At 37.4% G+C, this 20,451-nt stretch overlaps 4 protein-coding genes across 14 annotated transcripts; 1 reads left to right on the top strand and 3 right to left on the bottom strand.

Annotated features, from left to right (window-relative positions):
• Positions 1-21: 21 nt before the first annotated feature.
• LOC119981442 (NEP1-interacting protein-like 2) lies at positions 22-2,485 on the bottom strand. The gene is given in 6 exon segments (XM_038824562.1): positions 22-385; positions 477-523; positions 526-631; positions 748-831; positions 1,159-1,337; positions 2,144-2,485. Coding segments are annotated over 6 exon segments (762 nt in total). The 5' UTR covers positions 2,337-2,485; the 3' UTR covers positions 22-232.
• A 760-nt stretch (positions 2,486-3,245) lies between these two features.
• LOC119981438 (putative pentatricopeptide repeat-containing protein At1g74400) lies at positions 3,246-5,145 on the bottom strand. 3 transcript variants are annotated; one of them, XM_038824558.1, is made up of 2 exons: positions 5,015-5,145; positions 3,246-4,427 (listed from the first exon to the last, which is right to left on the bottom strand). In XM_038824558.1, exon 2 carries the CDS (start codon positions 4,390-4,392, stop codon positions 3,358-3,360), a length of 1,035 nt encoding a protein of 344 aa, XP_038680486.1. In that variant the 5' UTR covers positions 4,393-4,427; positions 5,015-5,145; the 3' UTR covers positions 3,246-3,357. The 3 variants fall into 3 exon arrangements, with proteins under 3 accessions (XP_038680486.1, XP_038680485.1, XP_038680484.1); XM_038824557.1 differs by having other exon boundaries at positions 4,897-5,144; XM_038824556.1 differs by having other exon boundaries at positions 3,246-5,144.
• Positions 5,146-5,596: 451 nt separating this feature from the next.
• LOC119981437 (DNA (cytosine-5)-methyltransferase DRM2-like) lies at positions 5,597-14,436 on the top strand. Of its 6 annotated transcripts, none has more exons than XM_038824553.1 (12): positions 5,597-6,160; positions 7,880-7,920; positions 8,008-8,145; positions 9,317-9,416; positions 9,499-9,545; positions 9,708-9,807; positions 9,890-9,936; positions 10,314-10,430; positions 11,048-11,156; positions 12,006-12,097; positions 12,261-12,977; positions 13,313-14,436. In XM_038824553.1, the coding sequence occupies exons 2-12, from the start codon at positions 7,918-7,920 to the stop codon at positions 13,745-13,747; spliced, it is 1,905 nt and encodes a 634-aa protein (XP_038680481.1). In that variant the 5' UTR covers positions 5,597-6,160; positions 7,880-7,917; the 3' UTR covers positions 13,748-14,436. The 6 variants fall into 6 exon arrangements, with proteins under 6 accessions (XP_038680481.1, XP_038680477.1, XP_038680478.1 ...); XM_038824549.1 differs by having other exon boundaries at positions 5,598-6,160; positions 12,258-12,977; XM_038824550.1 differs by having other exon boundaries at positions 5,598-6,244; positions 12,258-12,977.
• Positions 14,437-15,834: 1,398 nt separating this feature from the next.
• On the bottom strand, positions 15,835-20,413 carry LOC119980639. Of its 4 annotated transcripts, none has more exons than XM_038823430.1 (7): positions 20,332-20,413; positions 20,082-20,155; positions 19,819-19,880; positions 17,723-18,955; positions 17,102-17,627; positions 16,606-17,022; positions 15,835-16,509 (listed from the first exon to the last, which is right to left on the bottom strand). In XM_038823430.1, exons 5-7 carry the CDS (start codon positions 17,474-17,476, stop codon positions 16,114-16,116), a joined length of 1,188 nt encoding a protein of 395 aa, XP_038679358.1. In that variant the 5' UTR covers positions 17,477-17,627; positions 17,723-18,955; positions 19,819-19,880; positions 20,082-20,155; positions 20,332-20,413; the 3' UTR covers positions 15,835-16,113. The 4 variants fall into 4 exon arrangements, with proteins under 4 accessions (XP_038679358.1, XP_038679356.1, XP_038679355.1 ...); XM_038823428.1 differs by having other exon boundaries at positions 19,075-19,880; positions 20,269-20,405; XM_038823427.1 differs by having other exon boundaries at positions 20,269-20,405.
• Positions 20,414-20,451: the final 38 nt, after the last annotated feature.

The raw sequence follows: 20,451 nt of genomic DNA, 5'->3' as shown, positions 1-20,451 counted from the left end.
ATATAAAAGTCCTTTAACAGATGAGAGAGATGCAAGTTCCATGCCATACCGACAAAGACGGAAGACATTTATTTATCTTACACCTTGAAAGCTAGTAAAGGCTTGATACAACTTATACAATACCTGTACATGGACTGTCAGCTCGATATACAATTACAACCATATGCCACAAGAAAAACTGATACATGAACTATCAGTGATATCACAGTTGCTTTTCTTTACACAAGACAGATTACACAAACCCACACATCCTGCTTGCAAATAGCACATCCTGTCTGCAAACAGGGCACGAACCATGCCGCATAAGCCATTTGTCCACACAGATCAAGTGAAATGTGTGGTGACACCGAGGTAAGCACCTTGCAACTTCCCCTACTTGAATATTCTGCCCAAAACAACACAGAAGTAATCATGGTTATGGCCATCAGTGTCACCAGAAAAAAATTTCAAAAAATGGGAGCAGGAAAAGCAATGACCTGCAAACAAATAGTACAGGAGATACGGGGATTTCCTTTCATTTCACCACAACATGACACGGTAATTTCTTTAGAAAATCTACCGACAATCCTTGGATTGGACGATGCACATAGACATCATCAATCCTGTCATTCCTTCTGCTAGCAACATTTACCTACTCGTACCAGAAACAAACACATCAACTATCTACCATCCAGCCTTATCATACGAGCATACAGAAGCACCACAAAAGCACATTGAGATATGAATATTCAATTGGAATATGAGTACCTCTTGAGGGTACGCAGTTGGCATTGATGGTATAAATTCTTCACTTAAAAACCTCTCCTGAAGAAGCTCCTCCATAAAATCTGCCTGGATCGAATAAGGACAAGCAAAGTATTACTGAAAAAACCTGACACAGTTATCCATGACCACAAGAACAAGATATGATAAATGATCAGAAGTATCATAGGATACAAGAATAAACCCTTCCCAGTGGTTGCTTGCAATGGAGAATGGACAGAAACTGAATATCCAATTCTATCAAAGTTATATTTCATTCACCATTCAGTTCACCTGATATGCAGATGGTATAATTCGTCAAAACATAGATCAAGTATGCTATAGGCACCTTCGGAGTAGCTGAAACGCAACAGAAGAAGAATTCTAGGCACAATGACCAAAAGGTGCTAGACTAACCATAGTTGATGAGCCACGTACACCAGATTGTTCCAAACACCAATAAGCTCTAGAAGCCTCCAAGACCTCTAAAGATAACACAGCCCCAGCAACTGCACCTAATGCAGCCCCACGAGGGGTGCCAGTATCAGTAATCCTACCCGCTAAGGCACCGGTTATAGCTCCTGCAACAGCTCCACCTGAGTAGGACACAATGACAAAAACATATTTCAGTTCAGCAGAAGATTTGTTCAAGAAATAAGAAGAAAAAAAAATATCTCTACCTCAAAAAGAAAAAAACACACACTATGAAAGCATGAATATTACTTTTCAGCAGCATTATCCTTTCCTTCTTCGCAAGTAAAGAGAATGCATATCAAGCATGCATATCAGGATTGTGCTTAAAAAAAACAAAACAAGCAAAAGCTTTCAATTGCATTTGACAATGATTTTATACTTGCTTCACAGGAAATTATAACATCTCATACTCATCCTTTGAATCATTGCAAATAATCAGAACCCACAAAATAAATGTAATTTAGCATCAAAACTTAACTGCTTTCATTAAAACTCATATCGTCTCAATAGCAAAGATGCAGTACATTACATCTCAACCCCATCTATTGCACAATTCAAAGTGTGATTAAAGTTTTAGGGACAAAAACCAAATGTAGTAACACAAGTTCTCGCATTTTTTTTTTTTCAAATAGCTACACCTTACACTTCTCAAATTTAAACTTTCTTGATTCAGGAACCATGACCGCCACAAAATAGGCTATTCAAAGGGTTCGAGCTAGTTGATTGTAATAAAGTAGTCTGCACCCCTAATTCAGCTAAAACTAAAGCACATAGATCATTACATATAAGCATCCAACCGTTTTCTTAACTAATCAATTGCGTCAAATTCCATCAAAAAAGTCAATTATCTCAAAATAATTAACAAGATACAAGTATGCATGTGTGAGTCCTATATCGATGCATATGTATTTACATACTCCAAGATTACCAAAAGCAAAAAGCAGCGTAAGGAAACCAGAAATGGTGTAGGCGATGAATCGAAGGGCGCAATCAAGAAGTCTAGAAACCTCTAATTCCGCAGCTTCCATAACAGAAAAGAAATGGCGAGGCCGCGACACAGACGGGCCCGAACCGCTGCAAGAGCCGGACGGTGAATTGGGAGAGGAGGCTTTGACAGGCATGGGAAATTGAGAGCTGCAACAAGGGTAATTTTGGGTAGAAGACGAGGAGGTTTGGATTTGGGAGAGATTTAGGAGAAATAGAGCAAGACAGAGAGAAGAGGAGGAGAACTCTGTTTTTAACGTTGATTGGCAAGCGGCGCATTTTCAATCTCTCAAATGCAATTTTTTTTTTTTTTTACAGGAAAAGTGAATGGAGAGCGTCAAACTCAAAGACGTCTATGAAATGTCACATACATAAACGACATCTGAGTTATTCGTGATTTTCAAATGTAATTTTCTTTTCAAGAAGGCTTTTGCGACCTTTATGAAGTACCATACAAATAAACGCCATCTGAGTTGAGTTATTCTTGGTTATCAAATGTAATTTTCTTTTGAAAAGGCTTTTTACGACATCAATGAGAGATCAAACACATGAACGTATTTGAGTTACTCGTGGTTCTTAAATGCAATTTTCTTTTCAAAAGACTTTTTACTAGAGTTTATTAATAACTAAAAGTATAAGCTATAATAAAATAAGTTGTTTAGATATTTGGTAAAATTAACAATTAGTCATATTTAACAATATAAATATTATAGACAATATTGTTTGCATATGATTTGCCAAAACATTTATTTGCCAAAACATAAAGTTTATTGGCAACTCTCGCACACATGACCCATGGTACTATCTTCATTCAAATCAACTTCTTCTCTTGTATCTTGGTCTCCATGTGAACTCTCTATGACATATACACTCAGATCAACAACAATATTTACGAAATTCTACATTATTTCTAACTCTCAATCGAATAAAGTTATGCATGACAAAATTATGAAGTGTCATGCATAATCGGAATATGAACTAGAGTTGCATAGGAAAAAGAAGTTTCTATTTTTTGTCACTGTAAAAGTCCTCTTGATCACACTTCGAAGAGACGAATGTGCGGGATTGAATATCTCAAAAGTTGCATTAACACTAAAATTGACCAGGCAACCACACAATTCTCTATTTCTCTTTCACAATGACTGCAAGTTTTCAACCTCAGTACTCTTTAAGGCTTGAGAGTTCCGGAGAGTAACCATGAGCTCTCATAGTGACTGTCAAGTTCCTAAGAACCTCATAAATATTGTTGGATAAAGGATGATCAAAAGCCGAAGCAACAAATTCACTAATGCCACTTCCAACCTCAATAGAGCTGCAGCCTGGAGCTCTGCGCTGCTTTATTTGTTCTCTGGCCACCATCTTCTCGTCCCACATGCTTTTAGCAGCAAAGATATTGGACATAGCGACATAATCGCCAACATAGTTTGGTTCTAACTCAAGCAGCTTGCGCCGGACTTCTTGGCCAAGCTGAATATTTCCTTGAAGGCTACAAGCCCCTAAAAGCGTCCGCCACACCACTGCATTTGGCTGCACCGGCATTGCTGAAATGAAATCGTAAGCTTCTTTTAGCTGCCCAGCCCGGCAAAACAGATCGACCATGCAGCCGAAGTGAGAATCTCTAGGATTCAAACCGTAATCCTTGTTCATACTTATAAAATGGTGCTTCCCTTCTTCAATTATTCCAGCATGGCTGCAAGCCATCAAAACTCCTAGGAATGTAACATGGTTTGGGAGAATGGAAAAACTACTGCGTCCACTATTCATCTCCCTTGGGTCTGTGTTCATTGCTTTCATTTCTTCAAAAAGTTCTAGTGCCTCCTTCGCTTCTCCATGCAATGCATGACCCACAATCAATGAGGTCCAAGTAGTGACATCCTTCTTTTGGATGCTATCGAACAATCTCCTGCCATTTTTCATGTCCCCACATTTTGCATACATGTTTATGAGAGCATTGTTGAGGCTTAAATCTGAACTGAAACCTTGTTTGCGACGGATAAAAGCGTGTATCCATTCGCCCATTCCTAGTGCGCCAAGATCAGCGCAGGCAGAGAGAGTGACCGTCAATGTCACTTTGTCAGGTTCCACATTGTCCATTTGCATCTGCCTGAACAGCTGAAGGGCTTTACCAGGCCTCTGGTTGTCAACATACGCGGATATCAAGGCAGTCCAGCAGACCATGTTTCTTAGACGCATTTCATCAAACACGTGATGCGCATCAAAGAGATTGCCTGTTACAGAATACAAATTGACCAGTAATGTTTGAAGGTGAACGATGGAGACAAACCCAAATTTTATGACTAAGGTGTGCAACTGTTTCCCTTCAAGAAAGCTAGATTTGTGGATGCAAGCTTTGAGGACATAAAGGAAAGAGAAACTATCAATTGTAGAAGGGGTTTCTCTCAATATCTCCCTGAAGAGTAATAAGACTTGTCTGGTGCAATTAGAGTTAAGGTATCCTTTGAGAGCTTGGTTTGCTTTTGGTGGTTTGAGGTATCCTTTGAAGTGGGTTTTGGAATGATATTTAAAGGCAAATACCCTAGCAAATATGGCTTGGTTTAAACAGCATCTCTGGAAAAACTTCATGGTCTATGATATAACTTTATAAACATCTTTTAGCTTTTTCCTTGGCTGAAATAGTGCAATTTTGAGTGATTTGAAGATCATAAGCTTGGAAAATATGAAAGTAAAAGAGCTAACCAGCTCGAGTGGGTAATCCTAGCCTTATAAGCAACAGTTTTCCCTACTGGTGTGTGAGAACCCTAGGAGTCTTGAGCTCAGTCAGTAAACTAGAACGATTTGAGGATCTTGATTGTACCTCCACTTGGACCTTGATACGTGGCGTGTAAAACCGGGCTGACTCATCAGCCGAGAAGTTCCCTCAGCCACCGATCAAAGTTAAGTCGAGAACTCCAATCGAGGAGAAAACATCCAAGGAGTTCACATAGGGCAGAATAATCGAGGAGATAAATATATGTTGTGGGTTTGTTATGATTATTATATTTTGAAATTTATTTGTATTAAAGATAAATTATATATAGTGTAGATAACTTTATCTATATTAAATTTGTGAGATTTTTCGTTCGGAATATATCAACAATGGATCTTATTTGAAATAGTTTTTCACGTTGATTTCGAATATATAATTTGTTTTTCAAATTTCGTCATATATTTTGAGAAATAAATCATTTTAAAGTTTCATTTAATAAAAGAAAAAAATGTCAAAACTGATGATGTCATTCGCATGTATTTTAAAGAAAATGTAGGAGAGAAAATAGAAAGAGTATTGACTGCTATATAATTTTATTAAATGAAAATGGGTATATAAGTAATTTAATGAGATAGATATTTTTTGTTGTACATATCGAAACATGTATTTTAAATGAATAGGACTATTTACACCCCACGAGTTATTAAGTGCACTCCAATTTCTCACCAAAAAACCCATTCTCAAAACACCTTAGAGTCCCTATCATTTTTCAGTCCCAACTATGTTTCTTATTCCTTGAAACTCTATGTTTCTTCTTCCTGGAAACCCTACATACCCAATTTGGTGAGCAAGTGCCTCCAGCGACATACTCCATCTAGTGATCTTAATCACCACCATAGCTAAAGGTCCATCACCATCGCTACTGAAGATCTTGCAATTGCATCGCTATTGAAGTTCTTCTTTTATTACAAGCTGGGCAAAGTCCATATCCTATCCCCACAAATCAACCTAGATGCCTTGGCCTTGTTATCTTCTCCCACACAAACAATATCAAACTTCCAACAACCATAGTTGATGTAGGTGACTCCTGTTGCTCCATCAAAACCCTGTTGTTGTTGGTGTTGGAGATGGTGTGAGGTGTTGCCATGGCAGCCATAATGTTAATCACCTCAAAATCGCCTTCTTCTTCATGAACCCTAAAGTTCTCAGCTTTAGCCCCAACTCATTTTCTCCTTCTTCAGCCCCAAATCCAAGGTTATTGCTCGATCTGCTCAATCAAAGTTAAAACAAAGTTGTGTGTTTCTTTTGGGATAAAGGTCATTCATTGTTCAACTCTATGTAGGTTCATCAAGTCACCCCTTGATCATGTTCTGTTTTTCTTCTAAATCTGGTTTCAATGTCTGTAATTGAGTTTTGGGGTGCACTTTGTGTTTTTAGTCTAAAATAGAAAAAATGTATACTATTGAATGTTATATTTTTAATTGGGGTGTATTTAGTTATTTTTGGGTGCATATAATGTTGCTCATTTTCAATTGTGTGTTTATTAGTAATTGCCCCTAATTAATGCTACAAAACTGCAAGAGTAAAGATACTATGAGACATTTTCGGTGAACAGAATTTGTCGTTAGAGGGTATTATTGGCAATTCAATAAAATTATATGAGGTGGGATTCATGCGGGACCTACTCCGGACTGCTTGTGGTACAAGAATATTATGTTTCCCTCGTCTCCTTGGTGCGCTTAAACCCTCTCTACTTCTCTGTGTTATCTCTTTCGTAAGAACTCTGAATTTCCTTTTTCATGTGTGCATGTACTATCAATTTCTTCTGAACCTTCATGTTGTTTTGTTGTTTTTTTTCGGTGTGATCTTGAATCTTCACATGTTTTGTGTTTTTTACGAGCTTTTCTCTTGTCAGATGAGAAGAGAGAAGGCACATTTCTCGATTTGATTTCAGATTAGCCTCTAGATCGTTCAATATTGCCTTTGCATAAACATTACGGAGTGGTCTCTTTATTTTTCGTTTCCGTTTGGTGGATTTTAATTTCCTTTGTAATTTGGTTCCGCTTCTTGTTGTTTCTATGATTAGTAAAATTTTTTTCTCTCTTTAGTTATCTGTTTGGTTGACGAAAAAATGCAGACAGTCCGGAAAATCAAAGTTTAGATGTTATATTTGTGTCAACTGAATCTATTATTTTATTTTTTATTCCTCCATTTCCCATTTAACTCTTCTCAGATTGGGAACTCCTTCAATTCCAATTCCAATTCCAATCCCAATCCCAATCCCCTATAGTTCCTCCTCAATTTCAATTTTCTTTAATTTGACTGTCTGGGATAGTATGTCTGTATATGTACCTGGTTTTATGAGTTTGGAGGAGAGAAAAGCAATTGAAGAACTGAAAATATTCTGCTGAGATGGCTATATGTGGACTGTTATTGTGAACTGTTGGGCGTTGGAATTGCAATGGATCCAAATCTATGTCGTAAAATCAATTTCCTTGTTTCTTCATGATTAAGTGCCTTGGTATTTGTGAGTGCAAGAAAATTGTTATGCTTGTTGTTAAGGGTTCGTGGACTGTGTTGTAGATATTCTGATTGTATGCTTTGGCTACAACTCTCAATAGTATGTAACTTTAATATATTAAATTTTATTAGGAGATAGATGTAACCTGCCACACGATTAGAGTTATATACCTGCTACAGATGCTTGCTCTCAAAACATTTTTATTGAAATGTTAGTTATATCATATTGACCCAAATTATTGTGAAAATTTAATCAGTTCCTTCAAAATCATATCTCTGAAATTGAGAAAATTTTTGAGCTCCTAATTATTTCCTTATGGATATCAAATTGGGACCATTAGTTACCCCAATTTGTTTTTCTAATATTATGTTTTATTGCAATTGCATTAGTTGTTTTCATTAATGGCTTGCCTATTTTGATGCTTATTTCTTTTTATTCTTTTACCTGAACAGCTTATAAACTTTTGCTGTGGCAATCATAGCATTGAGAAATGGTTCGTTTTTTCTTACCATTCTGGTTTTTCATATTTCTTGATTACTCTGCAATTTTTCTCCCTTACTGATTTCTCTTGTTTTTGCAGGATGGTAATACTTCTGATCCAGAGGGCAACACTCTTGACTGGGACACTGAAGACGAGCTGGAAATTGATGACATTCCTTTATCTTCATCATCTGGCCGGACACTTCCTAATGGAGAAGCTAGAGGAAACAATAGAGAGGTGAATTTATAACAAGCGCTCTTCTGAATTTCTTTGTTGCTTTGTTGGTCTCTGTCTTAATAGAGGATATTAAGGTTTCCAGTTCCCGATCTATTGCTTCTCTGATAAAGTACAATAGTAGATCTTCTGCCACTTAAGTTCTGTAATTAGATGCCTATTTATGTGACTACTTATATGCAGTGCGAGAATGGAAATAAGCAACTTTGATAATGATTTTGTTTTAATCTCTTCTGATTGGATGCAATACCCACGATTGCGATTTTGGCATCTCTATCACAGGTGAAGGGCTATTCCATTAATTCTTCAATTGCTGCGATTGAATCGTGTGAATCGCTGCGATTGGAGGTGCAATCGCTCATTGCTCAAAGCTCAAACATATCTAAGAATTGAATTTTGTGAGGGTTGGAGCTGTATAAGGCACTTGATTTGAACAAGCTTCTTCTTTTGGTAGAAACTGCACCAAATTGTTCCCATTTCGAAGTGGCTATCTTACTTGTGTATAATTCTCATCAACATTATTGATCACATGCAGATAATTGAATAACATTGGTAGTAAGTCTAAAAGTATCCTACAAAATTACTTAAAAGTTTCAAAGAAAACCCGATGTGGCAGAAGAAATTTTATAAAGTTTCAACTGAATTGTAAACTTCTCATTTATATTGCAGTGGTCAATGTGAAAACATGCACATCTTTGGGTGTTTGTGTTTATGGCTAAATGTTTAACACCATTGCACGATCATTTCTAGATTCCTGTAGGATGCTGGGCTTGACCTGGATATACTTCTAGTCACAGTCATAAGTTCAACTGGTTTTGCTATAGTAGGACTTCTGCTTTTTTGAAAACCTTTCATCTTTTTCAGTACTCCTGCTATAAAACTTTTGATAATTTAGTCTTTATAATGTTGTTCATATTATTGTTGCATATCCTTATTCAATATTACCTTTTATGCTTCTGGGTTGGCAATTTTGGCCATTTACCAGTGTATTATTGAATTCAGCGTATTTTCCCTATTAAAAAACGCAGTTGTCTTCCTTTAACTTCTAATGCACGACTATCTATATGTTCTTTACTTTTTCTATACTTTTTCAATTCTTTGTGTTGTACCCATTTATCATATGCTTATTGTGTTGATAATGCTTATAACTGACAATTTGTATTTCTGTCTCAAGGCTAGCTCAAATGCTGCTTCTCCCAGACTGAACTTGATAGATCATTTTGTTCAGATGGGCTTCCCTGCAGAAATGGTTGACAGGGCAATCCAGGAAAATGGTAATTTCTTTGTGCTACTTCATTCTGGTGGAACCCTTTATCTGGATAACTTCATGAATTACTCTGTTGGATGATCCTGCAGGAGAAGAAAACTTGGATTTGATACTTGAAGCTCTTCTCAGATATTCGGTTAGTTCAGCATCCATCTCATTTCCAAATGCTTTTGAGTTGCATAAAATTGTGCATTTGCTGATAGACGCACACCTTCGTTGCTAACTCTTCATGTGTCTGTTAAGGACCAGTATTTGTTAGATATAAAACTAACATTGAATTGTCTGTTTCTTTCTTCAGGAAACTGCACCAGCAGGTCCTTCCAACTCCAGGTGTCTTGATCATTTTGTTGGGATGGGTTTTACTGAGAAGATGGTGGCCAAAGCAATCGAGGAAAATGGTACAAATTTATATGAATTTCCTTTAGCAGTAGGTTCCTTTTCTTGAAGTTTCATACATCGCCTGATATTTTAAGGTTTCAGGAGAGGGGAATACAGATTCAATATTGGAAACTCTCCTCACATATTCGGTGAGTTAATTTTTTTTATTCTTGAAAGGGGTGTTTATGCAACCAGACCAAACGTTTTAGGGTAGGGCTGTAGGGGTCCTATTGCATAATTCCGTGTAGAATTGTTCTGGAGGAACCGATAGTCATTAGATATTATCTTCACAAACTGGTGCAAACCTTTTTGTCGACAGACTGTCTTATTTGTTTAAGAGGTATGCTTAATGTCTTGCCTCTAGTGCAATTATATGACGGTTCTGGTTTTTATTTGATTTGACTTTCAATATAAGAATAAGATGAGTCATCTCTTGAAATCACACATTTGAATTAGCCTCTGCCTTCCTGATTCCTATTTTGAGAAAACATTTTGGTCATCAGCTCTATCTGTTGTATTTTTGCAGGCTCTTGAAAAATCTCCCGAAGTACAGAAACATGTTGGGTCTGCTTACTGTTCTTCAGAACATGAACAAGGCTTCCTCGACGATTTCTCAGTGATAGATATTTCTTCTGAGGATGAGGTAGTATAATATTTTTCCCCAGCTATTACTTAGTGGTTAGGTTATAATTCTACAATGCTTTGTTTAATGAAATTTGTTCTTGAGTCCAATTTCTCTGTCTTCATTGGCTCGAGACTCTTGATCCTTTTGTTCTATGTATGGATTCATCTAAGTATAGATCTATCAGGATTATGCTTAGGCCTTACGTATTACATATTGGAATGGAATCATACATTATTTCATTGTACATTATTTCATTGAGATTTTTTTCTCTCTTTTTCTCACATTTCCATATACCTAGATACATTTGTATTTTGCTTTACACCTTATAATCAGTAATCAGATTGTTTTCACATAGAAAATAAATAATTCAGTTGCCACAATGACAATTTATCATATCTTGACCGGTTCTTTGATCGATATATTGTGAAGTGATGAGTTAGTTATTTGTTATATTGTTCTTATTTAAATATGAGTTAGGGTCGGCACCCTCTTTTTTTATCCTAACCCTAAAAGTAAAAAAAAACCGACTACTCACAAGCTAAGCCTACCGATTATGGAATTAGGTTTATGTATTTCATGGTACTAAGTGAGTGAATCACCCGTATGGTTAGTCTACTAACTGCTCTGTCCTTCAGGAAAATATAAAAATTATAAATCCTGTGAATTTTGAGGAGAACAAACTTTTATTATTAGTGAAGATGGGGTACAAAGCAGAGGACGCCTCAATAGCAATAGAGAGATGTGGTATGTATAATCGCTTTGTGGTTATACCTTAATGTGTCGTTTGTTTCTTTTACCATTTATTCAAATGTTAAAATTTACTTGGTGTGCTGCTCTTTTAGGTGCTATTTCTTTATTTTGTCTTAGTAATGCATTTTTATGCATAGATACAGTATCTATGAGGATGCATAGCGTCTTTATCTAGGCAAGTGAATTGAGTTTGCAATTAGAAGGTGCAAATTTGTGATCATGGAACAGTCATCCATGTTAATATTCTGATCTCTATCGCATTGATTTTTTTTTTGATGTATTGTGTTCTATTGCTTCCTTGTATGTGCATGGATACTTTTTGGTCACAGATCTTTGATAAATATTTTTCATCACCTGGTGCTGAATTCCCCCTTCTAGCTTCTAAACCATTTGCCTGATGGTACTACATAGTGAAAAATGATAGAAATAGGACTACTGTAATCTTTTGGCACTAAATGTTCAAGATATTTAACATCTTGGAAACTACGATGATCCAAAGCCCTTTCTTCAATTCTCTGATGGGAAGGTCAAGGACAACTCGCAGGTCCTCAGTATCTGAATGTTAACTGCTATAATAAGTATGCCTCTTTTCAGTTCTCTGGTTTACCACCCACAATGCTCCCATCAAGCCTTAGAGAGCGAAATTTTCTCTCACAAAAAGTTGCTAGTTGCGTACATTTTTTGTTTGGTGTTTCTTGTTAGGCAGCAGTTCTGCCCTTATGGCTTATGTATTGTAATCTGCTCATGTATGGAATACTTTGAGTCTTCTTAATCCTAGGCCCTGTTAATCAGAGCAAGTGATATTATCTTTCCTTCACATCATTCCGTTATCAAATGTTGTAGGTTCAGACTCCACCATGGTAGAGTTGACAGATTTTATATCTGCGGCTCAAATGGCAAGGGATGAGGATGCTCTGCTACCCTCAGAAGATACGGTAAACTCTTTCGCAAGTTTATTGTTTGACTTTTAACTATTTTAAATAATTTATACGTTACTTTTTGAAATTACAAATGGAATATGGCTGTTTTTGTTTATTTATTCACCTTAACAAATTAAGAACGTTTATCATATGAAGTTTCTTTCCATATTTCCAGCAGCGAATACCGAAACGGGGACAGATTCTTGATCATGATATCTTAAGAAAGAAAAAGAAGGTGAGGCTTGAGAAGAAGTTTTTGGATGAAGATGATGAGACACTTCATCTTCCTAAACCGATGATCGGGTTTGGAATACCTAATGGACCAGCTCCTCTGACATATAGAAAGCTTCCTAAGGCTGCCATCGGGCCTCCATATTTTTATTATGAGAACGTGGCTTTGACACCGAAGGGGGTTTGGAGCACTATTTCAAGTTTTTTATATGAAGTGGAGCCAGAGTTTGTTGATTCAAAATATTTTTGTGCTGCTGCTAGAAAAAGGGGCTATATTCACAACCTTCCAATTCAAAACAGATTTCCTCTTCTTCCTGTTCCTCCACTTACCATACACGGAGCATTGCCCCTAACAAAGAAATGGTGGCCTTCATGGGACAAGAGGACAAAGCTGAACTGCTTACAAACTTGCATTGGGAGTGCAAAACTGACGGAGAGAATCCGTAAAGCTCTTGAAGAGCATGATGGAGTTCCACCATTAAGTGTGCAGAAATATGTTCTAGATGAATGTAGGAAATGGAATCTGGTGTGGGTTGGAAGAAACAAGGTTGCACCACTTGAGGCAGATGAAGTGGAGATGCTTTTAGGTTTCCCCAAAAACCACACTAGGGGAGGTGGAATAAATAGGACGGACAGACATAAATCGCTTGGCAACTCATTCCAGGTAGAGTTTTATGGTCATACTATTTGTCATTTTTTAAAGTCTGTCAATTTTGTTTCATAATGTGCAATTAGTTACACAAATTTCTTATCGCACATTGAATAATTTAAGCTGCAAATTTTCATTTTTGTAAAGCAAAAACTAGATGATCATTATCATCATTATTTAAGCCTTTATGATGATGCACCAATATCATATTATCATAGTTAATTCTTTTGTGTAGTTGATGCTTCCATGGTAATTTTACGATGAGTTTTGGAATCTTCAAGAGTTATTTAAAATGTGAAGATGCCTAGCTCCTTTACATTTTCTCTACTTACGAGATTTATTGATTTCAGGTTGACACAGTTGCATTTCACCTCTCAGTTCTGAAGAATATGTTCCCGGAAGGCATCAATGTTCTCTCTCTTTTTTCTGGGATTGGTGGTGCAGAAGTCGCCCTTCACCGGCTTAGAATCCCTTTGAAAACTGTCGTGTCTGTGGAGATCTCAGAGGTTAACAGGAATATCCAAAGGAGTTGGTGGGAGCAAACGGAACAGAAAGGTAGATTAATTGATATTGCAGATGTTCAGCAACTAGATGCTGATCAGTTGGAGGAACTAATGAGCACATTTGGTGCATTTGATATTATTATTGGTGGGAGTCCATGTAATAATCTTGCAGGAAGCAACCGCTATAGCAGAGATGGACTTGAGGGTAAAGAATCATCGTTGTTCTATGACTATTTTCGGATTCTTGACTTGGTCAAGTGTATAATAAAAAACAAACAATGATATATTTGACCCTAGGATGTGGATGTAGCAAGGAGGAATTTTTAACTAGATACTTGAAAGGAATATTATCTCGTGGACGACTATGATTGCTGAGTGTGCCCGACATGGAAAATGTAGACAAGGGTTATATTTGTTCAAGTGAGATGCAGGGGGAGCTGGTATGTGATTCGACCATGTTGAACAGACAATGCTTCTTGGCAGCCAAGCCGGTACTGGTGTTTTTAAACAATGCACCTGAGTGAATATGCTAGTTGTGGTGACAGAAAAAGCTTATTATATGGTATTTAGAGAAATGGATGGAACAAAGTACTGTTTTCTGGACAAGCACTGTAACAGGATTTGCACCTATGCGTGAGAAGCTCCTGTTCTCTTTGCTAGCAGCCATTGCTGGATTTTCCGACGAGGGTTGGGGCATCAGACCTAAGATTGGACAGTATTGTTGCATGATTGATTTATTGAACCATGCTGGTTTCTAGGTAGAACTATTGCAAGAAATCTGTTTGATATAGCATTAGCTTCATCATTGTTTCTGGGTTGCTTAACTCATTTAAAGTACAAAACTCAAAGTAATGCTGCTTGAGAAAGTAAAAGAAAATTATTTTATCCATTTTGTTTTTGCGATGAATTGTAAGAATCTTGTTGAAAGCTGTCATTGAGATGGATGTTCATAATTAAGAACTTCCCGTATATTTGGGTCACTAGTCCCAGTTAACTGTTAAGTATGGTATGCCCAACCTATTAAATGCTAGGTTTGTTTTCAAGGTTTCAAGAGTATCTCAAAATGGGATTATAAGTTTGCATCTGAAGGGAACAGTGATGTCCTTCGTTCTTGCTGCAATGTGTATAACCACTAAAAGAGGTTTCCTTCACTCTGCGTTGCTCACTAATGGACCCAAACGTGGGTCCTCTACTTCAACTAAGAGGTTTGAGTTATATTCAATACCCCCAATTTAACCCTCGATTAATATGGAGTGTCAGATGTTAAGTGAACCCTATATATGTAGGAACATGTGTGTTGAATGAGTCTTGTATTAATTGAGTCAACCCTACATTTAGTGGGGTGGTTATGACTCAAATCATGGGATGATTTTGGATTAAGTAAACCCAAAAAATCAACATGGTTGTTGATTTTTGGGGAAGTAGGTGGAAGGCTTTTACTATAAATAGAGGTCTCAATACTCATTTAAAAGATACACACAAAACAAAAAAGCTACAAAAGCTTCATTCCTCTCTTCTCTCGAAGTTTTCAAACTTTTCTTCTTCTCCTTTATATTTGTTACTCTACCAAAATTTTTCTATGATCGTAAAATCAATATTCAAGTTTGAGAGTACGGGTTCTTTATATTGGTTCGATTGTAGCAGCCGCTGTTGGAGTGTCACTCACCTGCTGAAGGAGCGTTGTATCTTGGGAGGTGATTGCCCGAAGTTACTGGACATCGTGAGGCGGGGGCAAATTCATTTTAAGGAGATTCAGTGTACACCGTACCTCGCTCATCTTCCTGTTTCCAATCATTTCGTTGTTTGGCTACTGTTCCTACCTGTTCGGGTGTTGCACCTTCCTCACTTACCTGCTCGACTCCAACCAGTTCATCGACTTAGTTCTTCAACTGGTTTGTTTTTCCTGCATACATATAAATGTTTGATTTGATCATTTTGTATAAAACAATTGATTTATCTTATTTGTGATTAATTGGTGCAATATATGAACAGATAAAAGACATGTTTCTCAGAAAGTAAAACGTGTTTGCATATATTGTAATATTAGCTTTGTTATATCATTAATATCTATTGACTTTAATTTCGAAATATAAAGTGCACGTACAAAGATATATAGTGACATTAGTTGAGTTAATGTCACTTTTGGCCACTGAAAGATGACCCATGTTTCAACTCAGTCCCCCAATTTTGGAATGTTTCAACTCAGTCACTGGAAGTTTCAGATTGTTACAAATCCATCACCCGGCAGATTTAACCAAATCTGGGCAGTCAAATCTCCTACATGGCATTTTGACCAGAGATGTCCAAAGCTTATATGGACTTAAAATTGCCACGTCAAAAAAAGAGTAAAAATAAGGGGATATACAGGGGACACGAAACTGTAGTACGTTTCATTATAATTTATCAAAATAAAGGTTCAGATTGTACCAAATTAGTCACTAAAAGTCCATATTTGTTCCAAAACCAAAAGAAAACATGTTCTGCACATGGAATTTTGCAGCAGTTCATCAACCATTACAGATTGTCCAAAATGACAGTGAAACCAAGAACTTTTGAAACAAAACCTACCAGATGCAATCCTATCTTATATCCAAAAGCTACTACTATATACTAACCTATTTATCAATACCAAAATAGTAATAACATGACTACTTCCTTGCATTGGCCACGGACTCTTGGGTTGCATTCAACATTGCATTATACCTGGCACTAGACGTTGCATGTTGAATTGTCGAGACTATATTTGGCATTCTTCTTGCACTTGATTTTGTTCGCTTCCCAGGAGTGCTTGAATGATCAAAAGTTACCTCAATTGGCACTGGAATGCTCTCAGACACTCCACTTCCACCCCTACTTCCACCTCCTTGCATCAAAGGCCTTTTGACAGGCATCTTTGACCTCAATGTACTGCTTCCAGCAACTCTATTTGTATCAACTCCCCCGGCTGCACTCTCAGTATGAGCACCCCTACGACCACCCCTACTCACAGCAGCTCCTCGACCAGCTACAGATTCATCCTCCACATTAACATTCATGTTGGATGCCTGCCATTTTAAGAAAGTTATTTTGTAACACAATCGATTGGTTACAAAAATTGATATATACTAAAATACTTATAAAGAGTAAAAGGAACAAGTTACCTGAGATTGAAGAGGATTCTTACATCCTCTTTTGTTGTGCCCTAATCCTCCACACTTGCCACATTTTATTTTGGGATACATGCGCCTCAATCTACTGCTTGATTTAGGCTCATCATGTTCTCTCCTTCTCTTCTTTGTTGGTCTTCCAACAACTATATTCATCGGGGGTGGTATGATGGTATCACCACCAGTGGCAACCCATAAATTCTCACCATTGGTTGGCTCCATATTGTGTTGGTATACCCTCAAATACGTTTCCCTCGTATACGCTTGAAGGACATAGTCTGATGGATCTTTGTGAAGCCATCCAATTGCGGCCACCGCATGAGTGCATGGTATGCCAGATAAGTCCCATCTCCTACATGTACATGATGCTTGATTCACATTGACTATGTATTGCTCTGTTTTTTTGCTCACCTGATACAAGAAAGTGTGATTTTAGTAACTGACATTAACAAATGAAAAGGGAAAAGGTGGGTATATTATAATGACATACTTGAAACACTGATTGCTCAGAATCTCCTGACCATTTTGCTGTCCAAAATATGCTTTTCTTGAACTCTTTAATTAATCTATCACGTACTTCTGGCATGAGTTTTCCTTCTCTCCTTTCCATATTTATCCGCAGTCTAATATGCCTATCCATTACATCGGCTCTTAAGTCCTCTAACACGGAAATGATTGGTTTACCTCTTATTTGCAATATCTTACCATTGAAGCTCTCTGACATGTTATTCACAATAACATCATTCTTGCTGAATGTGGAGAAGGCTGCCCTAGTCCACAAACATGGAAGGATGTCATCCAAATACTTCCATGCATCCTCATCTATTTCTTTAGCCTTCTGCATTTGTGATTGAAACTCTTGCATTGTAGTAGCCTTCGCACAATCATATACCAATTTGCGAAATTTTACACCAAGCCAATTCTTGCTGAAGTTCGCATAAATATGACGTACAAAATCTATGTTCAATTCCTTGTTGCATTTCACTTTCAAGTTTGTTAATGGTTGACACCAAACCCTGCACCATATTTCAAACAGTAATGAAATATCATGATTAATGTTGAATACAAATATGAATTAGCATGATCTATAAATTGCAAGTTAAGAAAATACCTTCTGCCTATCGGAAATGAATCACCATCTTCTCCTATCAAACCCACCAATATCCATCAATAACTTTCTTAAGAACCAATCCCATGAATCCCCATTCTCTCTTTCGACAACCGCCCATGCTATGGGGAAAATTCCATTAGCACCGTCTTGTGCCACTGATGTCTGTAATTAACCATCATAAACAGTTTTTAAAAAACAACCGTCTAGACCAATTAAAGGCCTGCATCCTGCAAGGAACCCCTGTCACAAAGGGGCTAAGCACATATATACCCGCTTGAACACTGCAGGGTCCTCAGGTCTATTCCTATCCACAATAAGATTGCATGTGCTACCAATGTTGGTCCTCAGAACCTCCGACATGTAACTTCTCAATTTTGCATATTGTTTTTTATGCTTCCCATCTATTAAATCCAATGCTTTCTTCTTAGCTCTATATGCATGTGTCCTTGAAATTGCCAAAGACATTTGTTCCTTTACATATATCACCAAATCTCCTGCACTCACCTTTGGTTCCCCACGTATTTTGTCTACCAATCTCATTGCTAGCCATGTGCTATTGGCTTGTTTATTTTCAAGTCTCCGATTACACATATGATTTGGAAAGTCTTCTCCCCATTGATTTGGGAACACCATATCATCCACGGGCATCCTTTTTCATACTTTGCTTGACACCTAGCTTTCTCATTCTTCTTTAACTGAATCTGGTACCCACCATCAACTGCATAGCTATTGATAGCATCCTTAAACTGTTTGAGATCAGTGAACACCATTCCTGTCACACCCCGACCCTCGGAGCGTGAGGAGAAGAAAAGAAGAAGACAAATGACACCACGACACTACTAATCCCACACAACTCCAATAGAGTTGAGAGAAACTCGAGCAGAAAATTGGGCAGCATCTCCCCATAAATTGGAGAATGTCATTCTGCACATATACAGAAAACCCAACCAGTTCATAATAATCTAATAATATCCAACAACAATCAGAATCAATCTAATCAAGACCCTCAGGGTCCACTGCCACAACCATGCTACCAGACACAGGAGTTCCAATATTCTGCAACAATCTCATAATATATATATATATATATATATATATATGTATATGTATATGTATAATCTCAAACTAACAGAGGACATCCAAAGTCCAACACATAAGCTAATCACTCGTCCAGGCCACCACGGTCACGTCCCCTTCTGCTGATCAATAGTACCGACATCAAAAACAACTCACCTGAAATGATAGAAAAGAGGGAATGAGCCGAATGCCCAGTAGGGATATAAATAAAGTGTAATGAAAGGCTGAATTTAAAGAAAGTAAATACAACGACATGTCAATGCAAAAATATGTACCCGATCACCCATCCGAACCTCCAAACTCACCTCCAATGACTCCTCAATCATTATCACAATGTTACCATGTCAATCTCATAATGCCACACTAGAGCCACCACGCAGTTCTCTAGTACCTGACAATCTCATAAGACCCCACTAGAGCCGCCACGCAGTTCTCTAGTACCGAGTCGATCACATAAAGCCACACTAGAGCCACCACACAGTTCTCTAGTACCTGGCAATCTCATGAGACCCCACTAGAGCCGCCACACAATTCTCTAGTACCGAGTCGATCACATAAAGCCACACTAGAGCCGCCACACAGTTCTCTAGTACCTGGCAATCTCATATATCCGACACAAGAGTCCCGATCTCACGGAGCACCCTCTTTGCCCAAAAACCATAGCAATCTCCAATCCACCAACACCTAACGTGAACCACCCAAGTCCATACTCGGTGATCCACCATGCAACTAATAATATACAAAAGAGTGCAATGTCCACATACACACAAGTTTCATGGAGAACATTTTAAACATGTCAATCAAACTTGACATTTTCAAGGTTTAATATACAAAGACTAATCGAATGTAGAATTGACAAATAACATGGATAAAATAGGGGCTTGGCCCTCTTTGGAACAAACAAAGAGTAGCCCAAATGAATTTATCAACCAAATAATGATAAGATATCAAAAAAGAGGAAATTCAAGATATTTTTATGAAACCTGAAGAATTCAACAAAAATGGAGAAAATTCCCTACCTCAAAGCAAACTGCAAATTCTTACCACAAATGCAACGTATACTCCACGTAAATTCACTAACCTATTCAATGAAATAAAATTCATTAAATTTCCATATTCACCAATCACTCAAGTCTCACATTCCATACTCTAAAATTCAACCCATTTCTTAGAAATCCACATTCTACCTTAAATTCAAAGGTTAAACAATCTAATCCCACCATATATTATTTCTCATGCCAACCCAACCTTAAATAGAACAATTAAAATTAATAACACTTACCTTGAAGCTTGTTAGTGTCTTCAATTCAAGAAATCAAACTTTCTCTAGAGTTGATTCAAAACCCACACTTGAACCTAGTAATACAATATGATTAGAGTCTAATTTGAGTTATTGAACAAAGAAAACTCCCAAAGAATCAAAATCCCCAAAACCCACTTATACCCACAACCCTAAGTTCAAAAATTACCTTAGTTCTTCTATTTTCTTGTAAGAAATTGAAGCATGTGTGTGGTCTTAGAGAGAAGAGTACCTTGCCGGCCGGAAGACTAGCCGGAATGTCTCCGGAAGCAGCTGGCCGGAGGTGGGGAGGAGAATATGCAAAAGCGTTAAACCCCTTTCTTTGTTTTTCATATGCACGGGTGAAGGTTCA

Source organism: Tripterygium wilfordii, chromosome 16 (genome assembly GCF_013401445.1).
Source record: "Tripterygium wilfordii isolate XIE 37 chromosome 16, ASM1340144v1, whole genome shotgun sequence".
Taxonomy (NCBI): Eukaryota; Viridiplantae; Streptophyta; class Magnoliopsida; order Celastrales; family Celastraceae; genus Tripterygium; species Tripterygium wilfordii.
Note: the sequence above shows the minus strand (reverse complement) of the source record. Positions and strands in the feature narration are given on the sequence as shown.

Bases quoted from the DNA above. Each gene is read 5' to 3' on its own strand.
- LOC119981438 (XM_038824556.1), bottom strand. From the start codon at position 4,782: ATGAAGTTTTTCCAGAGATGCTGTTTAAACCAAGCCATATTTGCTAGG.
- LOC119981437 (XM_038824549.1), top strand. The intron at 9,417-9,498 runs GTAATTTCTTTG...ATGATCCTGCAG, and splicing joins CAGGGCAATCCAGGAAAATG to GAGAAGAAAACTTGGATTTG. The intron at 9,808-9,889 runs GTACAAATTTAT...TTAAGGTTTCAG, and splicing joins CAAAGCAATCGAGGAAAATG to GAGAGGGGAATACAGATTCA.
- LOC119980639 (XM_038823429.1), bottom strand. From the start codon at position 17,476: ATGCAAGAGTTTCAATCACAAATGCAGAAGGCTAAAGAAATAGATGAG. The intron at 17,023-17,101 runs GTATGTCATTAT...TTCTTGTATCAG, and splicing joins CTGAGCAATCAGTGTTTCAA to GTGAGCAAAAAAACAGAGCA. The intron at 16,510-16,605 runs GTAACTTGTTCC...TTAAAATGGCAG, and splicing joins AGAATCCTCTTCAATCTCAG to GCATCCAACATGAATGTTAA.